Source organism: Acomys minous (genome assembly GCF_964271855.1).
Source record: "Acomys minous genome assembly, chromosome: 4".
Lineage (NCBI taxonomy): Eukaryota > Metazoa > Chordata > Mammalia > Rodentia > Muridae > Acomys > Acomys minous.
In genome coordinates this window covers 85,702,759-85,727,927 of record NC_140486.1, presented here as the reverse complement: position 1 = coordinate 85,727,927, position 25,169 = coordinate 85,702,759, and the positions used below count along the sequence as shown (strand labels likewise).

The 25,169-nt window shown below is 44.5% G+C and overlaps 1 protein-coding gene across 2 annotated transcripts; it reads right to left on the bottom strand.

The window, feature by feature from the left end:
* Positions 1-1,668: 1,668 nt before the first annotated feature.
* On the bottom strand, positions 1,669-18,096 carry BZW1 (basic leucine zipper and W2 domains 1). 2 transcript variants are annotated; one of them, XM_084778692.1, is made up of 12 exons: positions 17,939-18,096; positions 16,887-16,960; positions 12,988-13,164; positions 11,468-11,562; positions 9,641-9,706; positions 8,477-8,612; positions 7,405-7,514; positions 7,112-7,282; positions 5,844-5,990; positions 4,899-5,037; positions 3,977-4,099; positions 1,669-3,181 (listed from the first exon to the last, which is right to left on the bottom strand). In XM_084778692.1, exons 2-12 carry the CDS (start codon positions 16,948-16,950, stop codon positions 3,150-3,152), a joined length of 1,260 nt encoding a protein of 419 aa, XP_084634818.1. In that variant the 5' UTR covers positions 16,951-16,960; positions 17,939-18,096; the 3' UTR covers positions 1,669-3,149. The 2 variants fall into 2 exon arrangements, with proteins under 2 accessions (XP_084634818.1, XP_084634817.1); XM_084778691.1 differs by lacking the exon at positions 17,939-18,096 and adding an exon at positions 17,495-17,631.
* Positions 18,097-25,169: the final 7,073 nt, after the last annotated feature.

Sequence of the window (25,169 nt, the reverse complement as noted above, 5' to 3'; positions counted from 1 at the left end):
GCGCACACACACACACACACACACACACACACACACACACACACACACACACACACACACACACACACACACACACACACACACACACACACACACACCCTTTCAGAGTCTATACTAGGATGTGTTTCAGCTGGCAAAAACCAAGCCCCGCACAGGGCAGTTCGTCTTCTAGTGGACAATAACCCGTTCTCTCACAAGTCTGCTCCCCATCCCACTTACGATCAAAACAAACATGTCTACATCCACTGCAATTGGGCCTGTGCATCTGGTGGTAGGCTTTGAGGTTTCAAAGGCCTATGCCATCTTTATTTTGTCTGCCTCATAGGTGTTGCCAACATGTAAGCTCCAGCCATAATGGCCACGGACCCTAACCCTCTGTGACTGTAAGCCCCCAAATCAAATGATCATATAAAAACAGGAAAAACCAAGATAACTGGTAAAATTTCAAAGCCATTTTTTGTCCACTGCTAGGTGTGAGCCACCTCATCTGGCTTGCCTGGTGCCTGTGGTGTAGCCTGAGGTACAAACTGAAAGGTGATTCACACACCATAAATTGCCCATTACAGGCCTACAGCAAGTTATCACTCAGCTGCCTATAAGGCAGGGGGATTCAACATTTACAACCTGCCTGGGTGACAAATGAGTTCAAAGCTACCCTCAGCATCCTAATGAGCTCATCTCAAAATGGCTTGGTGTACCTTAGCCTTATTATAAGGCTAGGTTCAGTATGAAGAAGAAACAGAAAGATGCCTTTTTCAGTTAAAAAAACAAAACCCAACCAACCAAAGAACAAAAAAAACCTCTTTTACATTATCAGTAACAGCAAACATTAAGCTCTCTACTTTTAAGTTATATTTAAATACCTTCTCAATGGTAAATTCACTCAAGGGATATAAATATACCCTAGTTTCACATATAAAGCACAGACACAGTACATAGTGTATATTAAAATTTATTGGGGTGCTATGAGGGGAAAGATTTCTAGGAGGTCCAGGTAATGGAGAAAGCTTGAACACTGTTACGTTAACCTCTTGGTCACATGCATTTCCCCTCACCACCATCACTATGCTAAGTAAAGTATCTGGCATTTTGGTATCTGGAGTTTATAAGCACAGATTATTTCTAGGACAATAATCCCAGAGTTAAGTGACACTTATCAGTTCCAAACACAAGCCTTAGAAACTAACACCAGGTTAGGAATTCAATCAACAGTTACCCAATCATGATTCCGGGTACAGCTGTAACATCTCTACTAGGAAGAATTACATATTGGAGGCCACAGGTTGGCATTTAAGTTCAAACTCAGAATAGTTTCATAAGCCACTCCCTTTCATTGTACTGTCAGGCGCATTACCGACGTGCTATTATTAAGTAAACACTACTGTGCATGATCAAAGATCATAATGTAATTCTGGAAGACTCCGCTCTTTCACTATACACAGTATAAAATAAACAGGGTAGTATCGAAGGGCAGCAACATGCAAGGGTCTGGTTGTAGAAATGGCAATGTAGTTTCAGCTACATTGGAGTCTGTGAGGTGTTAGTCTGAGTGCTAAGGATGAACTGTTACCGATGCTTATACAGCAGACATCTGAAAGCGTAACAAACGGCACACAATTGGGGGCAATGGGATTTGTGGAGGGAATAAAAAGACTGATCTATAAAACCTAAATGTAAGGATGGACTTTATTTAAAAAAAAATCTTTTTAGGACTACAAATTACAAAGGAAAAGCAGATCACTACACAGAATCTAATGAATACATTTGCCTGTGCATAAAACTTTATCAAAGTCATTCATTTTACAAATTCACCCACCCATCAATGTTTTCACTATAATGCTCTTAAAGGTTACGATACCTTTATTTCAAATTATATTACATGTTATCCTCAAGATAAAATTTAAATACCAAATTCTTGGCTTCTAAGAATGGCACCTTCAAAATGGGCAATTTCCACTCAGTCTCTGGTGGCATTATTTGTGACTATTTCCTTTTTCCAATTAAAAAAGGCTCAAAATGTTCACCTTTAGCCTTTCCCAAAAAATGGCTAAATTTCCCTGCTACCAACCAACTACAAATAGATAGCAAAAAGAAAAGCAATGAAGAAGGCAGCGATTAAAATAAATGAATTAATCATTTAAAAGAAGTATTTGGCTCATGGCAAATGGCAACTAGGGTATGTTACCAGGCGCTTGAACATAGTAGAAGGAAGCCAGGCCCAGACAACTGAGTGGTGGACCAACTATTGTGACTGCCCTTCACCTTCACAAGAGGGAATGAAGCCGTGTTTAGATTTTGTTAAACACGCTTGCCCAATAAGCTCGTGGGTTTGAGACAGGACTAACCTTGACTACCAATCCTCCGGAAACCCTTTCCTAACAGTCTAGCTGTGTCCTGAGTAGAATGTATGAAGAGTATCTACTTGTTCCACCTAGTAAGATACAAATGAACACAGAAGTTTCTGGGGAAAGGCTCAGCTTTCTTCTACCTCTGCCATGTGAGTTCTAAAACTCAAGCTTGCTCTCCATGGCTTTACTAAACATGAAACCTGGGGGGGGGGGAGAGGGGGAGAGCAACAACTGGGGTTAAAAATATAAGAAAATGCTTATATATAACCAATGGTCCACACACTCAGGATTCACCTTATGGATTTAATCGTCTACAGGACTTTCATTAATGAACAGGGCTCTGGACATACTAAATTACCACACAAATCATTGCCTTTTGACACGTTGGATACTTTTACAGTTTAATTTGCAAACAGAATCTTTTTGTAACAAATTATTTTTAACCAAATCATATCTTGAAAACTGTTTATATAGAAAACCCAGGGAATAGAGTGAACTGCTCATTGTGGAAGGCCTTACATCACATTATTACAGTAGAAAATACAGGAGGTAGAAGGTAACTGAAAAACCAATGCAACATCAGATTCAATTCCACAGCTCCTGCAGCTACTCACACATGGTTTCAGAAACCAAACCCAGCATGTCCAGTAACCATAAAAACAGTTAAAACAAAAATTGCCATGAAAGCCCTTATGTCATGCCTGACATAGGGAGGTAGGAAGATGTAAGAACCAGGACACATGAGACATGACACTTTATCTACAACTCCTGTTTGCTTTACTGAGGATGTTGTTTCAAAATTCAGTCACCTTCTTCAGCTTCAGACTCAGATTCTAGAAAAGAGATTGAAAAATAGTCAAACATCTTGATTTTTGAAACCAGTTTCCATTATTTGAAACTTTATAATCATTTAAGAATTTGACTAATATCAACTGAGATGTACATATTTACATATCTGAAAGATTTCCATTTCTCTGTTTATTGTAGGACACCATAATGGGTCCAGCAAGGCCAGTAAGTTGCCTGCTGTCAAGTCTAACCCAAGTTCTCCACATGTGCTATGGGATTCACACCTATACACATACACTAAAAATATAATACAACTTTAAAAACTACTATAATAGTATTCAGGGAAGCAGAGGAAGGTGGATCTCTGTGAGTTCTTGGCCAACCAAGACTACACAGAGAAAAGTTGTCTCAAAAAAAAAAAAAAAAAGCAAGCATGCCAGGTGTGGTGGTGTGCACTTTTAATCCCCGTGCTCTGGAGGCAGAGGCAGGCAGATCACTGTTGAGTTTGAGGCCAGCCAAGGCTACACAGAGAAACCCTGTCTCGAAAAAGCAAAAACAAACCCCAAAAAGACAAAAAAAGAAGGCCCCAAACAAACATTATAATGATTAGGTCTAGTTTCCCCTCTTGGCTTCTATTACCTGTGATTATAGGTAATAAAACAACAAACACAACATGCCAACAGGATAAAACAGGTGTGTGGAGATTAATCAATGTCACACTAAACCCATTCTAGTGGGTGACCTATAGCTGTTAATCCTAGCACTGGGAGGCAAGCCATTCAAGACAAACCAAACACTACCACCCAACTGCCAAGCACGCTGCACAAAGGAAGGCTTACCTTCTTCAGCATTTTTGAGCCATTCTACAAACTTCTTCATCTGCTCAAGGAAGACACTTTTCCCCTTGGCAACATGTGCATCTTTATACCACTTCAGAATGGGCTCTTCACTCAGGACCTCAGCTGAAAACAACATCACTCATGTCAGCAAGTTACTTTTTAAAGACTTTGTTTTATTTATTAGTATACAGTGCTCCGTCTATACATAACACCTGCAGTCCAGAAGAGGGCACCAGATCACATTACAGATGGTTATGAGCCACCATGTGGTTGCTGGGAATTGAACTCAGGACCTCTGGAAGAGCAGTTGGTGCTCTTACCCTCTGAGCCATCTCTCCAGCCTCTATGTCAGGAAGTATGACCATAGCCTTTCTACTTAGCCACACAAGATACAAATGCCTACTTGGGTTGTTTTTCTGTGGGGCATGGGTGGTGGCAGAAGGGAGAGATAGGGTCTCACTTATGGATTTAACTTGTATTTACCTTGTGAACAAGGTTTACAGATGTTCTAATAGCAATGTACCGAATAAAACCACCTAGGATGTGGGGAAACTACACTTGAGAGGCAGAGGAAGGTGGGTCTTTGAGTTCCAGGCCAGTCAACAGAACAGTGCTAACTTGGCTCAAAAACAAGCAGCACAACAACGCTCAATTTAACCACAAATGATCTCGCTTTGTGAATAGAAGGGAGCTCATGTGCAGACACTCTTCCCCCTTCCTTTTTATTTCTTCCCAGACAGGGTCTCTCTGTGTAGCCTTGGCTGTCCTGGACTCACTTTGTAGACCAGGCTGGCCTTGAACTCAGCGATCCTCCTGCCCCTGCCTCCTGAGTGCTGGATTACAGGCGCACGCCCCCCAGCAGCAGACACTCCTTATTTCCAGCACTTAGGGATCTTTACTCAACTTTCGCAGGACTTCTTACCTTTATAAAAGAGCACCACTATTTTCTGGAAGGCTTTCATGAAGTGAATGTTGTCGTAGCAATACTCCTGAATCTTCAGTAGCAGCGTCAGCTCAGATTGACCTTGAGTAGTAAAGGCAGCAAGTAGAGGGCTGTATTGCTTTAAAAGAAAAAACGAGTGGCCCATTATCATGTGCTCCATTCCAACACAAACCCTGTAATACAGACCATAACTCACCTTTACTACCATGATCAGTTCATTGGAAATCAGGAATAAAAAAATGGTGAAACAGAAAAATCTACTAAGATCTACTAAGTGTACTTCACTGGGGTTAAGAAACAAAACAACGTTCTTCTAACATTCCCTCAGCAGCAACATATCATAGACTTGCTATGTTACTTTTTGGGGGTGGGTAGGTGGGTGTTTGAGACAGGGTCTCTCTGTGTAGTCTTGGCTGTCCTAGACTCACTTTGTAGACCAGGCTGGCTTCAAACTCACAGCAATCCGCCTGCCTCTGCCTCCCGAGTGTTGGGATTAAAGGCGTGCGCCACCACGTCCAGCAGACTTGTTACTTTTAAACATGTTTATTTTTAATTTATGAGTCAAATAAAGCCATGTAAGCCTTAAAAGCAACTGTTTATTTACTGGCAGATCACCCCCTAGCACCACAAATGTGGCAAATACTTGTGACAGTGGTTCTCAACCCTCCTGATGCTGCCACCCTTTATACAGTTCCTCATGTTATGGTGACCTCCAACCATAAGATTATTTCAGTTGCTATTTCATACCTGTAATTTTGCTACTGTTCTGAATTGTAACATAAGTATCTGCATTTTCTGATGGCCTTAGGCAACTCCTGTGAAAGGGTCATTCAACCCCCAAAGGTGTCACGAGCACTGCCTTAGACAAGTCCCCACTGACACTGCACACCGCACCTGAACTGTGACAGCTTGCAATTCCAGTACCTTCAAGTGCTTGATGGCTTGCTCTGCTACAAGCTCCTCTTTTTTGTTCCACTCCACAGTGCTCATCACACTTGACCAGACTATCCCAATGACAACTGGTTCTGGGATGTTATTTTTTTTCATCTCTTCCTTGACATATAAAATTATCTGCAAAAGATAATTAGTAACGGAAGCTATTGTTAATACTTTACACATCAAATTTAGACATTTTTACAAAATGCCTACAAAGTTGCAGGCCAGCCAGAGATGTCTGGTGGGTTCATGTCTGAAATAAGCAACCAAGCAAACACAGACAAAAGTCTTTTCCCACTGGCAATGAATTTCACCTGTACCACACACAAACAGAATACTTTTGCCACAGGACAGAATCTTGAAATTCAACCTATTTTATACACAAACTGGCTCTGGCAGGTGAGCTAGCTCAGCAAGCAGAAAAAGGTGCCTACAGCTGAGCCTGACATCCCAAGACTGATCAGATATGTGGTGGGAGGTTGTGTATATATACCCACCACTAAATACATGTAAAATCAATGAGCAAAGACAAAAACCAAACTGGCTCCAAATGAAAAATGTCTGCCCCCTGGCTTAAACATTATAAAATCTTCAAAGTTATATCTGGGCATCAATAAAACTTCATATGGAAAGGGCTGAAGGAAGTCCAATTCTACAATTATTAATCTAGGCTCACTATGGGGAATATTGGGGGCTCCTGAATGAACAAAAACCTTCATGAAAAATTAAGACTTAAAAAGATGGCTTAAGCCGGGCAGTGGTGGCGCACACCTGTAATCCCAGCACTCGGGAGGCAGAGGCAGGCGGATCACTGTGAGTTCAAGGCCAGCCCGGTCTACAAAGTGAGACCAGGACAACCAAGGCTACACAGAGAAACCCTGTCTCAAAAAACAAACAAAAAAAGATGGCTTAAAGCTGGGTGCAGTGGCACAGGTGTGTAATCCCAGCACTTAGGGAGGCAGGGATAGGCGGATCTCTGTGAGATCAAGGCCAATTTAATCTACAAAGTCCAGGACAGCCAGGGCTACACAGAGAAACCCTGTCTTGAAAAACCAAAGAAGGAAAAGATGGCTTACAAAGGGCTGGACAGACAGCTCAAGATTTAGGAGCACTTGAGTTCCAAGGGGAGCAGACCCGTTTAAATCCCTTTCTGACCTCCTCGGGCACCAGGCAAGTGTGTGCACTTACGGCACACAGGCATGTATGCAGACAGGACAGGCGTGTGATAAAGAAAGTGCTTCCACAGAGCGGCTTACGTCCTTAAACGGGTCACCGCGGGACATCTGCTCCTGGAGCTCCTTCTGCAGCTCCTTCCGCGCCCCGATGGTCTGCTGGTTGCGGACATACTCCGAAAGCTCCTTCAAGCCTGCCTCAGTGAAGTACTTAGTGAAGTGCTCAACACTTTGCTTATTGGCAGGAAACAGCTCCTGGAAGAACAATTGGTTAAGTGGTCTTTACACAAAGTGAAGAGCAGTTTTCAGACTAAAACAGTAAGTTTATCATTACATCATCGAATGAGCTGGAAGGAGTGAGAAGGAAAGGCACCAACCATCAGTCTGTTGTCCATGCTGACTTTCCGAAGACTTGCAGCAACCGCATTGATGTCTTTTTCATTTATCCATGATTTGAAAAGCTTTACAGCAAAAGCTGCTGAAACACCTGTAAAACAAAGTTGCTTGTCCAACAGATACACTTTCTCCAGTGTCTCCAGGGCCAGCCAGTCCCCACTTCCTGTGTCAGCGTGAGCATTTCACCACGTCGCCCCCTATTCTGTCCTTTGCTCACTGACCCAGCTGCAGCTGACAATTTATATGCTAACCAGTGCTCTGAGAACTAAAGGGATCTTGAATTGTCAGCAACTTGGATGTATTGGGGTGCGGGTAGGTGTTTAAGAAAATGACTGTAGGGACTAGGGGTGTGCCTGAACTCCTGGGTTCCTCAATTGACACAAGTCCCTGATTTCCCATGGAACTCTTCATCTTAGAACACTCACACAAACTTGGGTGCTAAAGGTATGCACTAAGTGCCACCCAGCCTGGAACGGGGCTTGACAGACAGCTGCGTCAGCGGCTAGGACCTCATCACAGATCCCGGCCCCTACCTACTTGACAGCCGCCTGTGCCTCTAGCCCCTGGAAGCCTGGCTCGCCCCTCTGGACTCCCAAGCTTCCCATGCGTGTGCTGCACATGACTCACACATAGATAAAAAAAATTTTTTGAGACTGTTTTATTATGTTGTTCATTCTGATACCAAATTCACAACCAGCCTCCAACGACGGAATTCAGGTCTGCGCAGCCATGCCTGTTTTAGAGAGCTTGGTCAAGTGTTTGCCTAATCTGAGTCTAAACTCCAGAACTCATGCTGAAGGCGGAAGGAAAAACTGCAGGGCACGGCTGTGTGTGCCTGTGGTCCCAGCACTAGGGGGATGAAGCAGATGACTCTCTCAGGCTCACTGGCCAACCAGCCCAACCTCCTCAGTTCCAGGTCAGTGAATGACTCTCTGCACCCCCAAGTAGATACCACCAAAGGAACAGCCAAGACACCCCCTCCCCCACCCCTAGGCATGCATAAATGTCCACACACCCATACACAAACAGGAAACCATGCTTTTACAACAGTACCTTCTTTAACCAGATTCTCATTATAAAGGCTGTTAAGAATGGATGCATTAAGTGTTCCATTAGCCAGAAGAACCCCAGTCAACATGGCGAGCTTGTTCCTCTCTGACTCTGAAAATCCCTTTAGGAAGAGCAACAACTGCAAAAACAAACAGGGGTAAAAGAACACTTGCATTATGTTAAGAGAAACAGTAAAACAAACTACATTCAGCTGAGGCCAACCACTGACCATTGGTATCTGCACCACAAGACTCATTAACCGACAGTCATGGACAAATTACCTAATCTCTGTCGTGGTTTCATTAGATTAAATGTGAACAATAGAACTCACCCTACTGGGTTTTTATTAATATTGAATGGTTAGAAAAGAGCCTGATACTCAATGTTAATTGACAGACTTTCTGTTGCTGCATCCACTTGTGAAATATTTGACATCAAGAGTCAAATACAAGTAACTTCTTTAGCAGCTCTCACCCTGACCCTTAACCCTTCATCTTCTGAAGGATTTCTAGACTTTCACTGGCATTTATTTCAACACAACATTAAGTGACAACGTATAAATTTCAAATAGTTCGGCAAACTAACTGATATAACTTCCCAAATGATAGTTCAGTAAGAACATCTAATACTATATCCAACTTGTGGCTGAATTAGAACGTAACATTTTCCTAACAGACCTTCTCCCTTCTATTCTGCTTGAGTTGTGTGTGTAAAAAGTACCTGACCACCCAACCCCTCCTCTCTTGGGATCTTTGTGCACTGTGGAAAGATTATCCTTGTATATTCAAATGTAGATTTATGTTCCTGCAGAGATCTAATTACAGGTGAACCTTGGGGTAGTTAAGCATTACCTGTCTCAGTGTTTTGTAAACACTCCCGCTTTTATTTTATTGGTTTTAATTAAAAAGCTGATGGCCTATAGCAAAGGCAGGAAAGGAGGAGGACCGTCCAAGACAGACAGGGGTGGAGAATGGAGGAGTTTCCAGCCCAGCTGGGCTAGGAGCAGGGAGGGGGCAAGACTGTAAAACAGGTGAGTATAAACAGGGTACATGAGCTAGGCGCTAGTTGGAACAAATGTGCTATAGGCCTAGGCATTCATAAATATAAGCCTCCATGTCATTATTTGGAAACTGTCACCCCAAAAGTCCCATTTTACATGCCTCATACCTTTTTAACTTCATCTTCAAAACCTTTCTCCAGGTATTTGTAGCGCCTGATTAACTTGTTAAAAACCTAGAAGAAAATCCAAGTCATTCCTAGAACCAAAAAGAAGACTCTCCACTGTATCATTTCCTCACACACCAACAGCCACATCTCAGGAGCGTGTCACAACATGTGCACCAAAGACTAGTTAATTTTTGCTCAAATAACAGTAAGATCATAGAATATAGCTATACTCTTCCTAGACACAGACACCAAATTCTAGGGCTGGTTACACTAAATTCTTTGCTTACAAGCAGTAAGAATATAATTATGAAGCTAAGTGTGGCAACAGCTCTTAGCATTGGGAAGCTTGGGCATAGGGGCTGCTAAAGATCAAGTCTCTGTTGGGCTACAAAGTGAGATCCAGGCCAGCCTGCATCAATACACACATTTTTTTCTTCTTCAAAATAAAATGAACAGCTCAATATGGCGATCACAACAAAAACTGATGCTTCTGTTCATCTTAGCTTTTTTCCTTCAGTCTCCCTATAAATAGCCCAAGTCTGCCTCAAATCTTCTAGCCTGTCTCCTGGGTGCTGGGATTACAGGCATGAATCACCACATCCAGTTAGTATCTTTCTTTTGTGTGGGGGTGGGGAGGGAGGGACTAAACAGGCTCTCACCTAGGCTAGGCTGGCAACGAACACACCATGTACCTGAGGATGACCTTGAATTCCCAATCTTCCTGCCTCAACTTCTCAAGGGGTGGGATTATAGACATGTGGTACCCAACCTGGCTTACCACCTAGTTTTGTCTTTTCAAGACAGGGTTTTCTCTGCTACACAGAGCCCTGGCTGTCTTGGACTCTTTGTAGATCAGGCTGGCCTGGAACTCACAGAAACCCACCTGCCTCTGCCTTCCAGGTACTGGGATTAAAGGTGCGCACCACCACACCCAGCTCTTACGGCCTTTCTTGTTTGGTTGGTTTTTATTTTTTTTCCAGACAAGGTTTCTCTGTGTTTTATAGCCTTTCTTAAAAAGAGTAACTACAGAGAAACAAATTCTGGGGCTGGAGAGTTGACTGGGTGGGTAAGTGTCCAAGCTCTTACAGTTCAGTTCCGGCACTACCAATGGTGGGCTCACAGTGCCTGTCCTGTAGATTCAGAGGGTCTCTCTCTGAGGACACCTGCACTCATATGTACATACCCATAATAAAAAAAAATTGTTTTTGGTTTTTTGTTTTTTGAGACAGGGTCTGTGTTAGCCTTGGCTGTCCTGGACTGCTTTGTAGACCAGGCTGGCCTCGAAGTCACAGCCTCCCGAGTGCTGGGATCAAAGGCGTGTGCCACTATGCCTGGCACAATAAAAAAACAATTTTTTTAACTGTTCAAAAACAGAGAAAAAGGGGTTGGAAAGATGGCTCAGTGGTTAAGAGCACTAATTGCTTTTCCAGAAGACCGGGTTCAATTCCTAGCACCCACATGGCAGCTCACAACTGTTTGTAACTCCAAGATCTGACACCAAGGCAAAACACCAATGCACACAAAATAAAAATAAACAGTAACAACAAAAAACAGAAAATAAAGGCTGGGCATGATGAGATAAGCAGATTTCTGTGAGATTATGAAGTGAGTTCCAGGACAGCCTGTCATAGAGAAACCCTGACTCAAAAAAACAAACATACTAACCCAGAAACAAAACTCCAAACCCACAGCAAATTTATTCCTGAACATGAAATTTCTAACCCACTGTATTTCATTAAGGCCTATATCCTTAAAACATGAAATCAAACTTAGCCCATAATCCCTTAGGCCCAGATGCAGTGGCCACACAACAACAGGCTGGCTCACCTGAGCAAATGCCTGCATGGTCTCCAGGTCTTCCTGTGCTGCGAACACACAGACATCTGTGCGCATCATGTCATCAGCCAGTGTGCCACCTGGGGCTAAGAAACATTCAACAGTAAGTCTGCAGTAACTTTTGTCTAAAGTAGGTGATTATTTCATTCAGCCTTAAGTACTGGTAAGGATTTCCAATATAAAATAAAATGGTGACACTCTAAGATGAATTAAAATCCAAATTGTTAGATGGCTCTTTATGTATAAATAAAATGAAAAATTTACACAGCAATCAAGTACCCCTACCCAAAGAGAGGAAAGGTATTTGCTGTCAAGCCTCAACACCTGAGTTTTGAACCAAATGGTGGAATGAGAAGCTAATGTTTACTACACATGTCCACACACATATATGCACATATGAAATAAATATAAATGTTTACTGAAAGAAATTCAATGAAGCAACCATTTAACAGTGCCAAACAGGTCAAGTAGAAATGTTCAGATTTGGTTTTGATTATATTTTTAAAAAGTAACTCTTTAAACTGCCAAGGAGGTCACACCGTACCATCACGTCCTATTCTTTTAAAGAAGGATCTTGCACTTAGCCCAGGCTGGCCTGGAACTCATGATCCTCTTGAATACTGGGATCACAGGTATGCATATATGCCACAACCTGCTCCAAAACCACCTTTCACATCTAACAAGGCAAGGCAAGGAAGGCAAGAGAGGAAGCCTCAGGTCAAGGCTAGTGCGGGTTACATCCAAGTGAAATCCTATCTTAAAAAACAATAAAAGCCCTTGTCTACAAAGCGACTCCAAGACAGCCAAGCCTACACAGTAAAACCTTATTGCGAGCCTTCCCAAAAGCCCTCAAAGAATCCTATGTATATACATGAAAAAATATTCCTTTATAAATACTTCAAAAAAAGTAGGTTTGGGGGCCGGAGAGATGGCTCCATGGTTAAGAGCACTGGGTTCAACCCCAGCATCCACATGGAAGCTCAAACCCTATATAACTCCAGTCCAGGGGATCTGACACCTCCACATAGAAATGCATGCACAGGAAAACAAGTTAAAGGCAACACAACTAGAAACCATCCCTCTTGTTGGGTTTGTCTTTTTGTTTCGTTTTTCTTTTTTAAAAAGATTCATTTATTATCATGTATACAGCACCTTGCCTGCACATACACCTACAGGCCAGAAGAGGGCACCAGATCACATTATAGATGGTTGTGAGCCACCATGTCGTTGCTAGGATTGGGGTCAGGACTTCAGTGCTCTTAACCTCTGAGCCATCTCTCCAGGGTTTTTTCAAGGCAGGGTTTCTTTATGCAGCCCTGGCTGTCACGGAACTCTGTAGATCAAGCTGGCCCTGGACTCACAGAGATCCACCTACCTTTGCCTCCCAAATGCTGAGATTACAGGCGTGCACCACCACACCTGGACTTTTGGGGTCAAGTTTGTCAAAAACTCACTTTCTGGCTTCTCTATTACACTTCCCTGAATTAGACCCACAAAGCCCAGACACTTACCCAGCATTCCGCCAGCCACCAGAATGTCAAAGAGCGTCTCTGCATAGCGGCGATAGTCAAGTTTTGCTCCAGAAGCATCAAGAAACTTAGCTACTGCTTCCAAATCAGTACCAGTTTCAGTTAAGCCTTGAATAATACAGTCTTGAAACTGAGTAGGGTCAAACCTCTCTTTTTCATCTGGAAGGAGAAGACAAAACAAAACAAAAACCCAAAACATTTAATTTTCAAGAAGCTTATCCTAAATGGCACAGACCACCAAATTACTGAGTGTCATTCAATTCAATAGCCGGAAAAAGGCAAGAAGTACCCAAGACTTGGAACAAGAAAGATGGCAGGAGAAAGATTAAACACAGCCGGCTCTCCTCAGCACGCCCAAGGCAGGATGACTGACCTGGTCAAGAACTATGTGGCTGCTCTACTTTCACAGGCTGAATGTGCTAGGACTTCCTGCTCCCACTGTCACCAGACTGTTCTAATGAACCTATACTAGCCATTGTGACACGATCCTTTAATCCCAGCACTAGAAAGCAGGATGTGGTGGTACATGCCTGTAATCCCAGCACTTGGGAAGGCAGAGAGGCAGGCAGATCACTGTTCCAGGACAGCCAGGGTACACAGAGAAACCGTCTTGAAAAACAAAAGAAAACAAACAAGAATGGAAAAAAGGAAGGAAGGAAAGGCAGGCAGGCAGAGACAGGTGGATCTGAGTTCCCGGCTTTCTACGTCTACAAAGTGAGATCCCATGTCAAAAGCAAATAAAAACAAAACAAAAACCCCTTAGCATTGCCCTTTCTATACCAGGCATACTTTAGTTCCTGAAAATTTGCACTCTCAAGTTTCCCCCTCCCTCCCTCCCTCCTCCTCCCTTCCTTCCTTCCTTCCTGACTCAGGGTTATAGGTATCTGCCTAGACCTGGACTTCTGGGTGCTACAGAACTGAGAAGAGAATCCAGTCTTGTATAGGCAATCAAGCACTAATGAGCTACTGTCTAGCACTGGTTTCATTAGGTTGATACATTGCTTTCCTAACTTATATCCATCTTTTTGTTTTGTTCTGTTTTGTTTGAGACAGGGTTTCTCTGTGACTTTGGCTGTCCTGGACTCACTTTGTAGACCAGGCTGGCCTCAAACTTTCATCGACCCACCTGCCTCAGAGTGCTGGGGTTTAAAGGCCTGTGCCACCACACCCAGCTGTGTCCTCTCATTGAACCTAGAGCTCACTCTGGTTAGACTGGCTGGCCAACAAGTTCCAGGGATCCTCCTGCCTCTGCCTCACCCACCCACCCTTGACCTAGCTTCAATGTGAGTACAGGGGTTTTCATGCTTGTGTGGCAAGCCCGTTCCTGAGCCACCTCTCCAGCCCCTTTCTTTTGCTTCAGGGGAATATAATACACTATAACCTTCAACTTATGATACTTCAGTTTCTGCATCGTAAGCTCTGAAAACCAGTTCTCGGGCTTTAGTTTCTCTACAAGCAGTCTACTGAACTATGTCCCCAGCCCCATTTCTTTTCGTTTTGGTTCTTCAAGATATGGTTTCTCTGTCTAATGGCCCTGGCTGTCCTAGAACTAGCTCTGTAGACCAGGGTGGCCTCGACCGCCTAAGCGCTGGAATTAAAGGCATGGGCCACCACAGGCGGATTGTTTTGTTTGGGGGCCAAGGTTTTGCTATGTAGCTGTATGCATGGCCATACTAATCTTAAGGTTTTGGGTTTTTGTTTTGTTTTTTTTTTTGGTGTCCATAACACTTTGGCTTTTCTTTAATCCTAGCACTCAGGAGGCAGAAGCAGGAGGATCTGTGCACTTGAGGCCAGCCTGGTTTATATATTGAATTCCAGGACAGCTAGAGCTATGTAAAAGATTGACTCAAAACAAACAAAACCAACCTTGCAATCCTGATTTCCACTGTGCCCTGTACATCTGTGTAACTGGCCATTTTCTTCTCTTACATAGCTCACATGCATAGGTGTACCCTGTGTGTGCCTAGAGCCTGAGGAGCCAGGAAAGGGCACTGAGCCGCCTGGAGCTGTCTGCTATGGGTGCTGGCAATCATGCCTAGATACTCTTCAAGAACAGCAAGAGCTCTTAACTGCTGAAACATCTAAGCCCAAATCACCATTTTCAACACCTACATTTCCTTAAGAAATAGGATATGTCTCATAAAGTTCTGTGAGTACTGAACATTACACAGTAGAAAGCACTTGGCCTTCCACACGCTCCAGGGCCTCACTCATGCTAGGCAAGTGCCCTGCCACTGATGTGCACCCCAGTGCATTTAGGTTAGATGGTATCTGAATCTTCACATATGTCTGCTGACACCTGATTTGTTTGTTTTTAAAGATTTTTTTTATTTATTATGTATGCAACTTTCTGCCTGCACGTGTGCCTGCCTACCAGAGAAGAGTACTAAGCCTCATTATAGATGGTTATGAGTCACCAGTGGATGCTAGGAATTGAACTTAGAACCTCTGATTCCTGTTTTTGCTTTTTTTTTTTTTTTTTTTTTTTGAGACAGGGCTTCTCTGTGTAATAACCTTGGCTGTCCTGCACTTGCTTTGTAGACCAGGCTGCTCTTGAACCAGAGATCTATCTGCCTCTGCCTACCTAGTGCTGGGACTAAAGGCATGCCAGGCTAATACCTGATTTATTTCTTTATGGTTCTTTTTAAACAGGGTTTCTCTTGTTGTAGTAGAAAAGTCTTTGGTTTCACCACAAGGTAGACAGACGATATTACAAAAAAATGGCATGTTATATCAAACTGTCTATAAAACTAGAAACAACCTAAGACCATTGGTTGGTCCAAACTCTATTTCTGACAAACTACTCAGCAGGTTAATGTCTGCTCCGCTTTTTGAGACAGGCTTATATTATGTAGCCCTAGTTAGCCTGGAATTTATTTATTAGACCCTTCCATTACTGGACTCTCCACTGCCAAAATTAAAGGTGTATGCCACCACACCTAGCCAACTTGTGCTTTCAAAGAATACCATTTAAAGTACCCCCCCCCCCTGTAACCCAGGCTGACCCTGAACTGAGACATCTATCTGCCTCTGACAAGAGTCCTGGGTTCAGCCTCCACACTGGATTACCAGTAGGAGCTCACGCCTTTAACCCCAGCATTAGGAGGGAGCTGGAGACTGTCTTGGGCTACAATCTGAGACCCCATTAACCCTTTAATTTTTGTTTGTTTTTCAGAGACAGGGGTTCTCTTGTAGTCCTGGCTATCCTGGACTCTCTTTGTAGACCAGGCTGGCCTCAAACTCAGAAATTTGCTTGCCTCTGCCTCCTAAATGCTGGGATTAAAGGATTGTGCCACCACGCCCGGCTTCAAACCCCGGTCCCCACCCCAGCTAGGGGTTCTCTGTATAGCCCTTGGTGTCCTTGAACTCAGTGATCCGATTGCCTCTGCTTCTCAAGTGCTGGAATTAAAGGCATGCACCACCACTCCCGGCTTCATTTTTTTTTTTTTTAATGTGAATCCCATTCCGTAATTCCCTAGGTTAAACCTACGATTTTCCTCCCACATATCTTTTCCAAAACCTAGAGCATATCAGACACTATCAAAGAGGCCGCTTTCACAATCTCCTCAAAATCCTCTAGGACTGCCCCTCCCCTTTCTTTTACCCTTTTTTGTTCAAATTCTTATTAAAACTCTAAATTTAAAGCCACAGCTTTAATCTTTGTGCCACTAGTTTCCACACTAAAATGAATATTCATACTAAAAAGTGAGGTTTGAAACAATAGTAGAAACGAGAAAAGAGTTGTTATCTGAAATAGCAGTTAACTAGAAACTCAAGTTTCTGTTATTTTCTCCAGAGGGTTCAGTAACAAGTTGCCGGCTATTGACAGAAGCCAAGACACAAAACGTCTGAAAGCTTAAGGAAGGTTAGCAGATCTTTACCTCTTTTTCTGGTTTTAAAACGCTGGCCTGATAGCGTTGGTTTTTGCTGCTTTTGATTATTCATAAAAGACACCCTAGAAAAAGAGAAATAGGACCTTAAAACACCTGTGCCAGTAACATTAGCTTCTAAAACAAAGTAGCAAACTTTTAAGTCAAAATCACGACTAAAGCAAACCGAGAACACTTTCAGTTAACAGGCAACAGAGCTGGTGCAGCTACGATTCCCTCTACAAGAATACGTTTAACTAAGTGCTGGAAATACATCCTGTCTCGTGATAAATGGATAATCAAAACCTTAATTGCTCTTTGCATCTCCCACTTTTTCTAAGTAACCAGAACTTAGCCAACTACCACCGTCACGACCTATCTGTCAAAGGGATTCCTTCCTGAATAGCACCAGCAACAGCCTTCACCCCAGAAGTGGAGCCTGGAGCCGCAGAGACCGCTTTGCACCCTTCCAAGCTGCAAAACTGGCCACAAACGCTACAGCCCAAGCCGCCCTCCTCCCCGGGCACGTGTCTCCGCATCCACACCCTTTCCCGTGCCTCCCCGCCTCGCAGGGCCCGGGTGGCGGGCCCCAGAGCGCCGTGGGGTTCTTCTCCACCGACCCTGTCGCCTGCGGTGGTGGCCGCCGCGCCGAGCGGACCACAGGCGCCGAGGCGCTGCGCGCCGGGGCCCCCGCCGCCCCGTACATCCGCCCGCCCTCCAGCGAAAGCAGCGGCGGAGGCGGCGGCCGCAGTGGTGGTGGCGGCGGCTGCGCCCCGCCCGCCGAACCCCCCCACGCGTACATCACCCAACAGAGGCCGCGGTGGCTTTGTTACCCAGGCCAGCCGGGGCGCACACAGGGGTGCGCCGCCACCCCGGCGCCCCGCGGCCTCGCCCGCCAGCCAGCCAGCCAGCCGGAGCGGCGGCCCCGGCCACGAATCCAGGCCCGGCTCCCGCCCGTCCCTCCGAACCGCGCCGCCACCCCTCGCCCTCCGCCAGGCCATGGCGCCCCGCTCCCGCGTCCCCCACCTCCCCCCCCCGGCCCTGCGCCGCGCTCGCCTCCTCACCGAATTTAAGGCGAAGAGAAAAGAGCCAGAAATCCCCGAGCTGGCGGCAACTGCGGCGCTGTCTCTTCTGCGACCGGAACTAACGCGAGCAGGAGGAGAGGAAGAGGCGCCACCCCCGCCTCGGCCGCCAGCTATCGCGAGATTTCTCCCCTGCGCCACTTCGCATCCTCCCTGCCGGGGACGAAGGGTGGCAACTCGTGGGAACGGACGGCCGCGGCGGGTGGTGGTAGGCTTCTTTATTCCGCTTCAAAGCCCTCGGCTGCCCGGACGCTTGTACCAGGGCGGCCCGTCTCCCCTCCTCCACCGCATCGTTCAGTCTTTCCACTCGGGACGGGCATGGAAAGGTGAAGCGGCCCCTCGACAGGCTCGATTTGGACCCGTCCGCCCTGTCCCAGCCCAGACCCCTCCTCCGGAAGCCCGAACCCAGCCAGGGGTGGGGTGGGGGACGCTGGTAGCCGTAGGGTTAGGCTAGACCACCGCAAGTCCCGCCCTATGTGCCCGGCCCGGGTAGTCAGGACTCGCTGGGGTCCCTTCTGAGGGTGAGCCTCCTTGCTTTGCGGTGCAGAGGGCCGAGGGCAAGTCTGACCCCTTGCCTGTCACCACGCCTTGCAAGTGGACCTAAGGATGTGCCCTTATCACAAAGTCTCCGAGATGAGGAGGTGTATTCTCGGGGACGTCAGATAAAACTGTGCTCTCTCCTGTTTGTGCTCTTTTCATCGCTTCCTCGCTCTCCTACCAACCACTGAAATCGGGATTTGTCCTTAAAATCACCTTCCCCGTCTCGACTCCTCTTTCTTAGCAAACACATCGGTAGAAACCAGTCTGCATTAATTCCTGACGCTTTGACTGTTGCCTTCACCTACCAACTTGAGCGGAAATTTTACTTCTTAGAGTTGTTTCCCGAAGTTAGAGGAAAATCCAGTCATTCTTAATCTTCGCCCTCCTTGCCTCATAAATGTTTAGTGTGTCCCAGGTCTCCTGAGAAGCTTGTTCTGGGTATTCGAGTTACTCAATGGTCTTTGTATTTCTGCCAACCACTGTTCCTGTACTCCTTTAATCTTTCTTACTCATATGTAGAAGGCGCCTACGTTCTTGGAGGTTTGATATTTATTGTATTTAAAGGAGTTTCAGATCCACCTCTAAACCCCTATCTGCCATTTGTTGGATCTAGGCTGTCTATCTCTTTCTAAATTGAAGGAACAGGGAAGATACCGTAGCCGGAAAAGCCTGACCTCTTGGGGGTCGTGCTGCAGCTGGCCAGCTGGAGTGAACTTCAGTAGGACCTAGGTAGGAGTCAGGCCTCTGAGTCTCCCTACCTTAATTCTATAACCCCCAGGCCTCTCTGGCATCTCTTTTGGAGTCTCATTTTATGCTCAGTGTCATAGACCACATGTCCCCCACATTATTTTTGTTTATTTATTAAGGGGTACAATGTTTCACACAAAAGCTGTGTTTGTGCTGTGTGTGTGTGTGTGTGTGTATGTGTGTGTATCAAGACATTCTCCTGAGTACTTTATTAACTGCATTGAATCCTTGAGAAAGTGCCCTATGACCTTGACACTGTTGTTAGTCTTATTGGGAAAAGAAATCAGATCAGTTAGCTTGCCCAAGGTCATATAGTTAGTGAAGAGCTACCTCAGTAGGAACGCAACAGCCTGGCTGCCCCAGTATAATGAACTGCCGGGTCAAACACTGAACTAGACAGACAAATAGAGGTGACAAGTTAGGCAGGCCCATATTCTCATAAAGCTGCACTTGACACATTTCATAATTTTATTTTATTTTCCAATGCCGTCTTGATTTACACTGTCTGTATTTTTGAGATGGGTCTTGCCAATGTAGCCCAGGCTGGCCCTTAACTGGCACTCCTGCCTCAGCTTTGCAGGTGCTGGGATTATCGGCGTTGGTCACCAAGGCCAGTTGAGTTAGGTTTCTGTTCCCCCTAACCAAACGAGGCTTTCTCACAGCACTGGTTCTTTATATTTCCAGAGTGATCTTACTAAATGTAGCAAGATCCCACTTCCTAAGTCCTTTCTCATCACTGTTTAAATCCCTTGACTAACATGCAAGACCACAGGAATACCATTTTCCACCTTCCTATACCACTGGTGGCTGTGTTGATAGTCAGGAGGGGTCAGTACCACCATCCCAGGCAGTAAGTCACACAAAAGTTACATTCATTACAAATTAGGGCCTGGCTTGGGAGATGTGTGTAAAATGTTTTCCACACAGTGTGAACTACATACAAGCTAGGTGTTCATGGCAGCCCACCCTTCCTCCCAGCACATAGGAAGTGGAGGAAGGGAATCCCTGGAGCAGGGTGGCTAGCCAGACAACGTAGATGCTCAAGCTCCATGTTCAATTAAGAGACTCTACCTTGGGCTGGAGAGATGGCTCAGAGGTTAAAAGCACTGGCTGCTCTTCCAAAGGTGCTGAGCTCAATTCCCAGCAACCACATGGTGGCTCACAACCATCTATAGAGGGATCTGAGGCCCTCTTCTAGACTACAGGTCTACACGCAGATATAGCACTCACATACAGTAAATAAATGAATATTTTTAAAGAGAGAGAGAGAGGGAGAGAGAGAGACTCTACCTTGCCCAGGTATGGTGGTGCACACCTTTAATCCCAGGACTCAGGAGGCGGGGGGCAAGTAGTAGTCTATAAGGTCCAGGGCAGCCTGGTCTACATAGTGAGTTTGAAGTCAGCTATCCTGTCCCCTATCAAGAGAGAGATCTTATCTCAGCAAATAAGGTAGAAAAACCAGGAAAGTTCAGTCACCCATGTGCACACATATACTCACATGCCTATTATCATACATGTGCATATGCAAAGATATGGAAACATATCCAAGTATGTTCTATTATAAAAACAACCCATACTCTGATGCTTACTCTTGTGTGGGAGGGGTTGGGCTTATTGGTCATAGTATATTGCAGGCAGCCTGGCTTCTGGCTTCAGCTGTCCCTGTGGGCGTAGACATGCTAGGCTGGTGCTAATGTTTATAAACTACATTATGATAGAAAGAAAAACTTCCGAAACAACTCAACTCCACGCTTCAGTCAGCCAGGACACATTATGTCTTCTCTCTTCTTGATAGATCCTTTCCTCATTTTCTATCAGAATTGTCCTTACTATGTCAGGCGTACCTTAGCTACTTCTCGCCTCCCACCCCACCCCATAGTGACTACAACTAAAGTGAATACATTCCTTTTTAAAACTTCTTTTGATTTTTTTTTTTTAATATGGAGAGGTTTATTATAGGAGAATAGGGGGAGAAAAAAGGGAAGAGTGCCCCAGGGAGAGAGAGAGACAGACAGACAGCAAGAAAGGAAGAGAAGAACAAAGAGTAAAACTTCTTTGGAAAGTTGTACTTCATTTCTGATATTTCAGCTATGTGTGTAACAAGCTTTTCTCCTAAACTGGCAGCCTCAATGGCAAAGGCTGACTTTTTTTTTTTCTTTTGAGACATGGTTTCTCTGTGTAGCCTTGGCTGTCCTGGACTCACTTTGTAGACCAGACTGGCCTTGAATTTACAGAGATCCCCCTGCCTCCACCTCCTGAGGGCTGGGATTAAAGGTGTGCGCCACCATGCTGGGAGTAACAGCTGACTTTTACCCATTTTAGTACTGCAGGCAGGCACAGGGTGACTCTGTAAAGCCAGTAGGTTCATTACAGCCACAGTTTTCCATGGAGAGAAAGGAGGTAACAACAAAGTTTAAGGGTGAGCTAGTTTTCTCATAGGAACACTTGAAAAGGGGCATTTGAAGAAATACCTAGGAAAAGCTGAGTCTACAAAGCAAGTCCAGGACAGCCAAGGCTACACAGAGAAACCCTGTCTCAAAAAACTAAAAGAGATGGCTTATCTGCTAAAGGCACTTACCACCAAGGCTAACCTGAACTCCATTCCAAGAATCCACAAGCTGGAAGGAGAGCCCCAGAACTTGTTTTCTGACCTCAATATGCACACTGGCCAGTGTATGTCCAGAAATGCACAGAATTACAAAAACAGAACAATGTAAAAAAAAAAAAAGAATAACATTTAACCTTGCCTATCCCTGCATGAAAATAATTAAGTTGCTGGTAAAATATTAGCCACATCTATGCTTGTATCTTTATGGTATTACTGGAAATTTTGGGGTGTCCCACTTTGGATGCCATATAGTACCAGGGAAACTAGGGTTCCCTCTTTGGTTTTTTTTTTTTTAATATTTATTTATTTATTATGTATAGTGTTCTGCCTGCATGTCCAGCTGCACACCAGAAGAGGGCATCAGATCACACTATAGATGGTTGTAAGCCACCATGTGGTTGCTGGGAATTGAACTCAAGACCTCTGGAGGATCAGACAGTGCTCTTAACCTCTGAGCCATCTCTCCAGCCTCCTGGTTGGCTTCTTAAACTTCATAATAAAAGAACTGAAAGATGAACTCAGTAGGAAGTTTGGGAACAATTCTATTAAAGACAGAGAAAACAGCAGCCAGCCACAGGGAGGAGAAAGATGAAGAGAGAAAGCCATGCCTTTTGAATTAGGCCAACATGTTCAACAACGGAGACTGGCAAGCAGCTGCAGGTCAGCAACTGGCTACATGGCAAAAGGGGGTAGCTTCAGGGAAGCAGCGAGAAACCGCCGAATGGCAGAAAAGGCCCGCTTAGGCTTTGGCCAGTGTCTTAAGGAATGAAGGAAAAGTTACACTTCTCTGAGTTAGGACTCAGAAGAGCAGGCTGACTTAGAGCTGTACAGCAGTGGTTCTATAAGTGGAGCCTCTGGGGAGGAAAAGACATTATTATCTCATTAAGAGAATTGTTTCTCACTGGGCGTGATGGTGCACACCTTTAATCCCAACACTTGGGAGGTGAGGTAGGCAGATTGATGTGAGTTCAAGGCCACCCTGACCTACAAAGTGATTCCAGGACAGCCAAGGCTACACAGAGAAACCCTGTCTTGAGGCACTGTATGCTGAAAACCAGATTAACCTGGTTAAGGTCAATGACAAGAAAGTGGGGGAATAGGTAGGCCTCTGTAAAATCGAGAGGGAGAGCCATGGAAAGGGGTTGGCTGCAATTGTGTAGTTGCTAAGCACTATGACAAAGAGTCTCAGGCCAAGGATGGCATTGAGGAGTGCCTCATATGCAAGAAATGAATTAATAAATTTTTGGCTAAAAAAAAAAAAAAAAGAAAGAGAAAAAAGAATTGTTTCTGCCATCTTGTTAGTATGGCTGCCTTCCTGATGGATGGATAGCCCAGGTGATTGACAGGCCCAGCTGCATCACTCCTTATATTTGTTTGGTTGCTTATTTTGTTTTTGGTGACAGGTTCTTTTTGTGTAGCCCTAGCTATCCTGAAACTCATTCTGTAGATCAGGCTAGCCTCAAACTCAGATCTGCCTGCCACTGCCTTCCCAGTGCTGGGATTAAAGGCATGTGCCACACTCGGTTTTGGATTAACTCTTAAAGCAGGAGATGATAGTTACGTTATGTCTACAAAGGACTAGAAGTAAATTATACTCTTGTTCAGGAAGAAATATTTTCTCTTGAGGAGATGGGCTAAATCTGTGGAAGAGATATAGCCCATTTTCTCTTTCTCTTTTCCTTTCCTTCTCTTTTCTTTTGTGACAGGTTCTCCCCCTAGCTGAGCTAGTAGTAGCCAGGCTGCTTTTGTTTTGTTTTGTTTTTTATTTTTTGAGACAGGGTTTCTCTGTGTAGCCCTGGCTATTCTGGAATGCTCTTTGTAGACCAGACTGGCCTTGAACTCAGATCCACCGGCCTCTGCCTCCCAAGTGCTGGAATTAAAGGCATGTGCCACCACACCTAGCTAAATTGTTTATTTGATTTTTGTGTGTGTGTGTGTGTTTTTTTTTTTTGACAGGCTGCTTTTAAAACTCACAGAAATCAGGTGGGCATGGTGGCAAGGCTACACAAAGAAACCCTGCCTTGAAAAAACAAAAAAGCAAAACAAAATTTTGTGGAACTGCTGAATATATTTCTAGCCATATATATGCATAAATTTATACACAAGTGCATAGATAGACAAGATACAGTATTTAAACCAGGTTTATAAGGAACTCTACCTTGGGCTACAAAGTCCAAAGCATAGTCATACCCGTTTCTCAGATCACTGGGAAGAAACAATGTGTTTTTTCAAGCAAGTCCTTGAAGCAGTCAATACCAACTGTAACTTACTTTTGAAAAAGAATCACTATGTATCCATAGTGAAGTTTCCACCAGAGAAGTGAGGAAGGGATGTCAAGCTCCCTTGCTATATTTAGCAGCTTTGATTTAAGTAGCTCAAAGCTTTTAATCCAAAAGTCCTATGGGGACTACAACAAAGGCAGAGAGAGGCTGGAAAATGCTTTCTCCAAACCCAGCGAAACCCATGGGCAGAAGTCACCAACCCCACACTCCAGCATTAGGAGCTGAGGACCAGTGCCAGGCCGCTGAGTCCTGAGGACAACACACTGAGATGCTTCTAAGCGTAAGGTAAGAACAGCGGAACTGTCTTCTGCCCAGAAAGAAATTAGGATTATAGGTTTTCAAGGAAGTAAAAAAGGAAACAATAATGAAACCAAGATTTTTATTTCTTTGGAAACAACAAAATTGGTGGAGTTTTAACTAGCTGGGGATGCAACTAAGTGGGCTCAGCCCCCAGTATCATTTAAAACTGGGTATCAGGTGTAGCTGGAGAAAGCTCGATAGCTAAGCGTGCATACTGCTTTTCCAGAAAAACAGCTCAGTTTCCAATCCCTATGTCAGCTGCCAAACATAACTGTAACTCCAGCCCTCTCTCTCTCTCTCTCTGTTCATGAGTAGGAGGTGACACATGCCTATACCCAGCACTTGAGGAAGTTGAGGCAGAAGGACCAAAAGTTCAGGGTCAACATAAATTCAAGGGAAATTCTAGGTTATTTTAGGATCCTGTCTCAAACAACAACAAAACACAGGGTTTCTCTGTGTAGTGTTGGCTGTCCTAGATTCGATTTGTAGACCATGCTGGCCTCAAACTCACAGTGATCCACCTGCTTCTGCCTCCCTGAGTGCTGGGATTAAAGGCATGCACCCTCACATGACTAAAATAAATAAATAAATAAATAATAATAATAATAATAATAATAATAATAATAATAATAATAATAATAAAGACAAGGTCTCAAGCCAGGTGCTTTTAATCCCAGCTCTCAGGGAGGTGGAGGCAGGTGGATCTCTGCGAATTCAAAGCCAGCCTGGTCTACAA

Bases quoted from the DNA above. Each gene is read 5' to 3' on its own strand.
- BZW1 (XM_084778691.1), bottom strand. From the start codon at position 17,580: ATGTACGGGGCGGCGGGGGCCCCGGCGCGCAGCGCCTCGGCGCCTGTG. The intron at 13,165-16,886 runs GTAAAGATCTGC...TTCTCCTTCCAG, and splicing joins TTTTAAAACCAGAAAAAGAG to ATGAAAAAGAGAGGTTTGAC. The intron at 4,100-4,898 runs GTAAGAAGTCCT...TGTTGTTTTCAG, and splicing joins AGTGGTGCTCTTTTATAAAG to CTGAGGTCCTGAGTGAAGAG.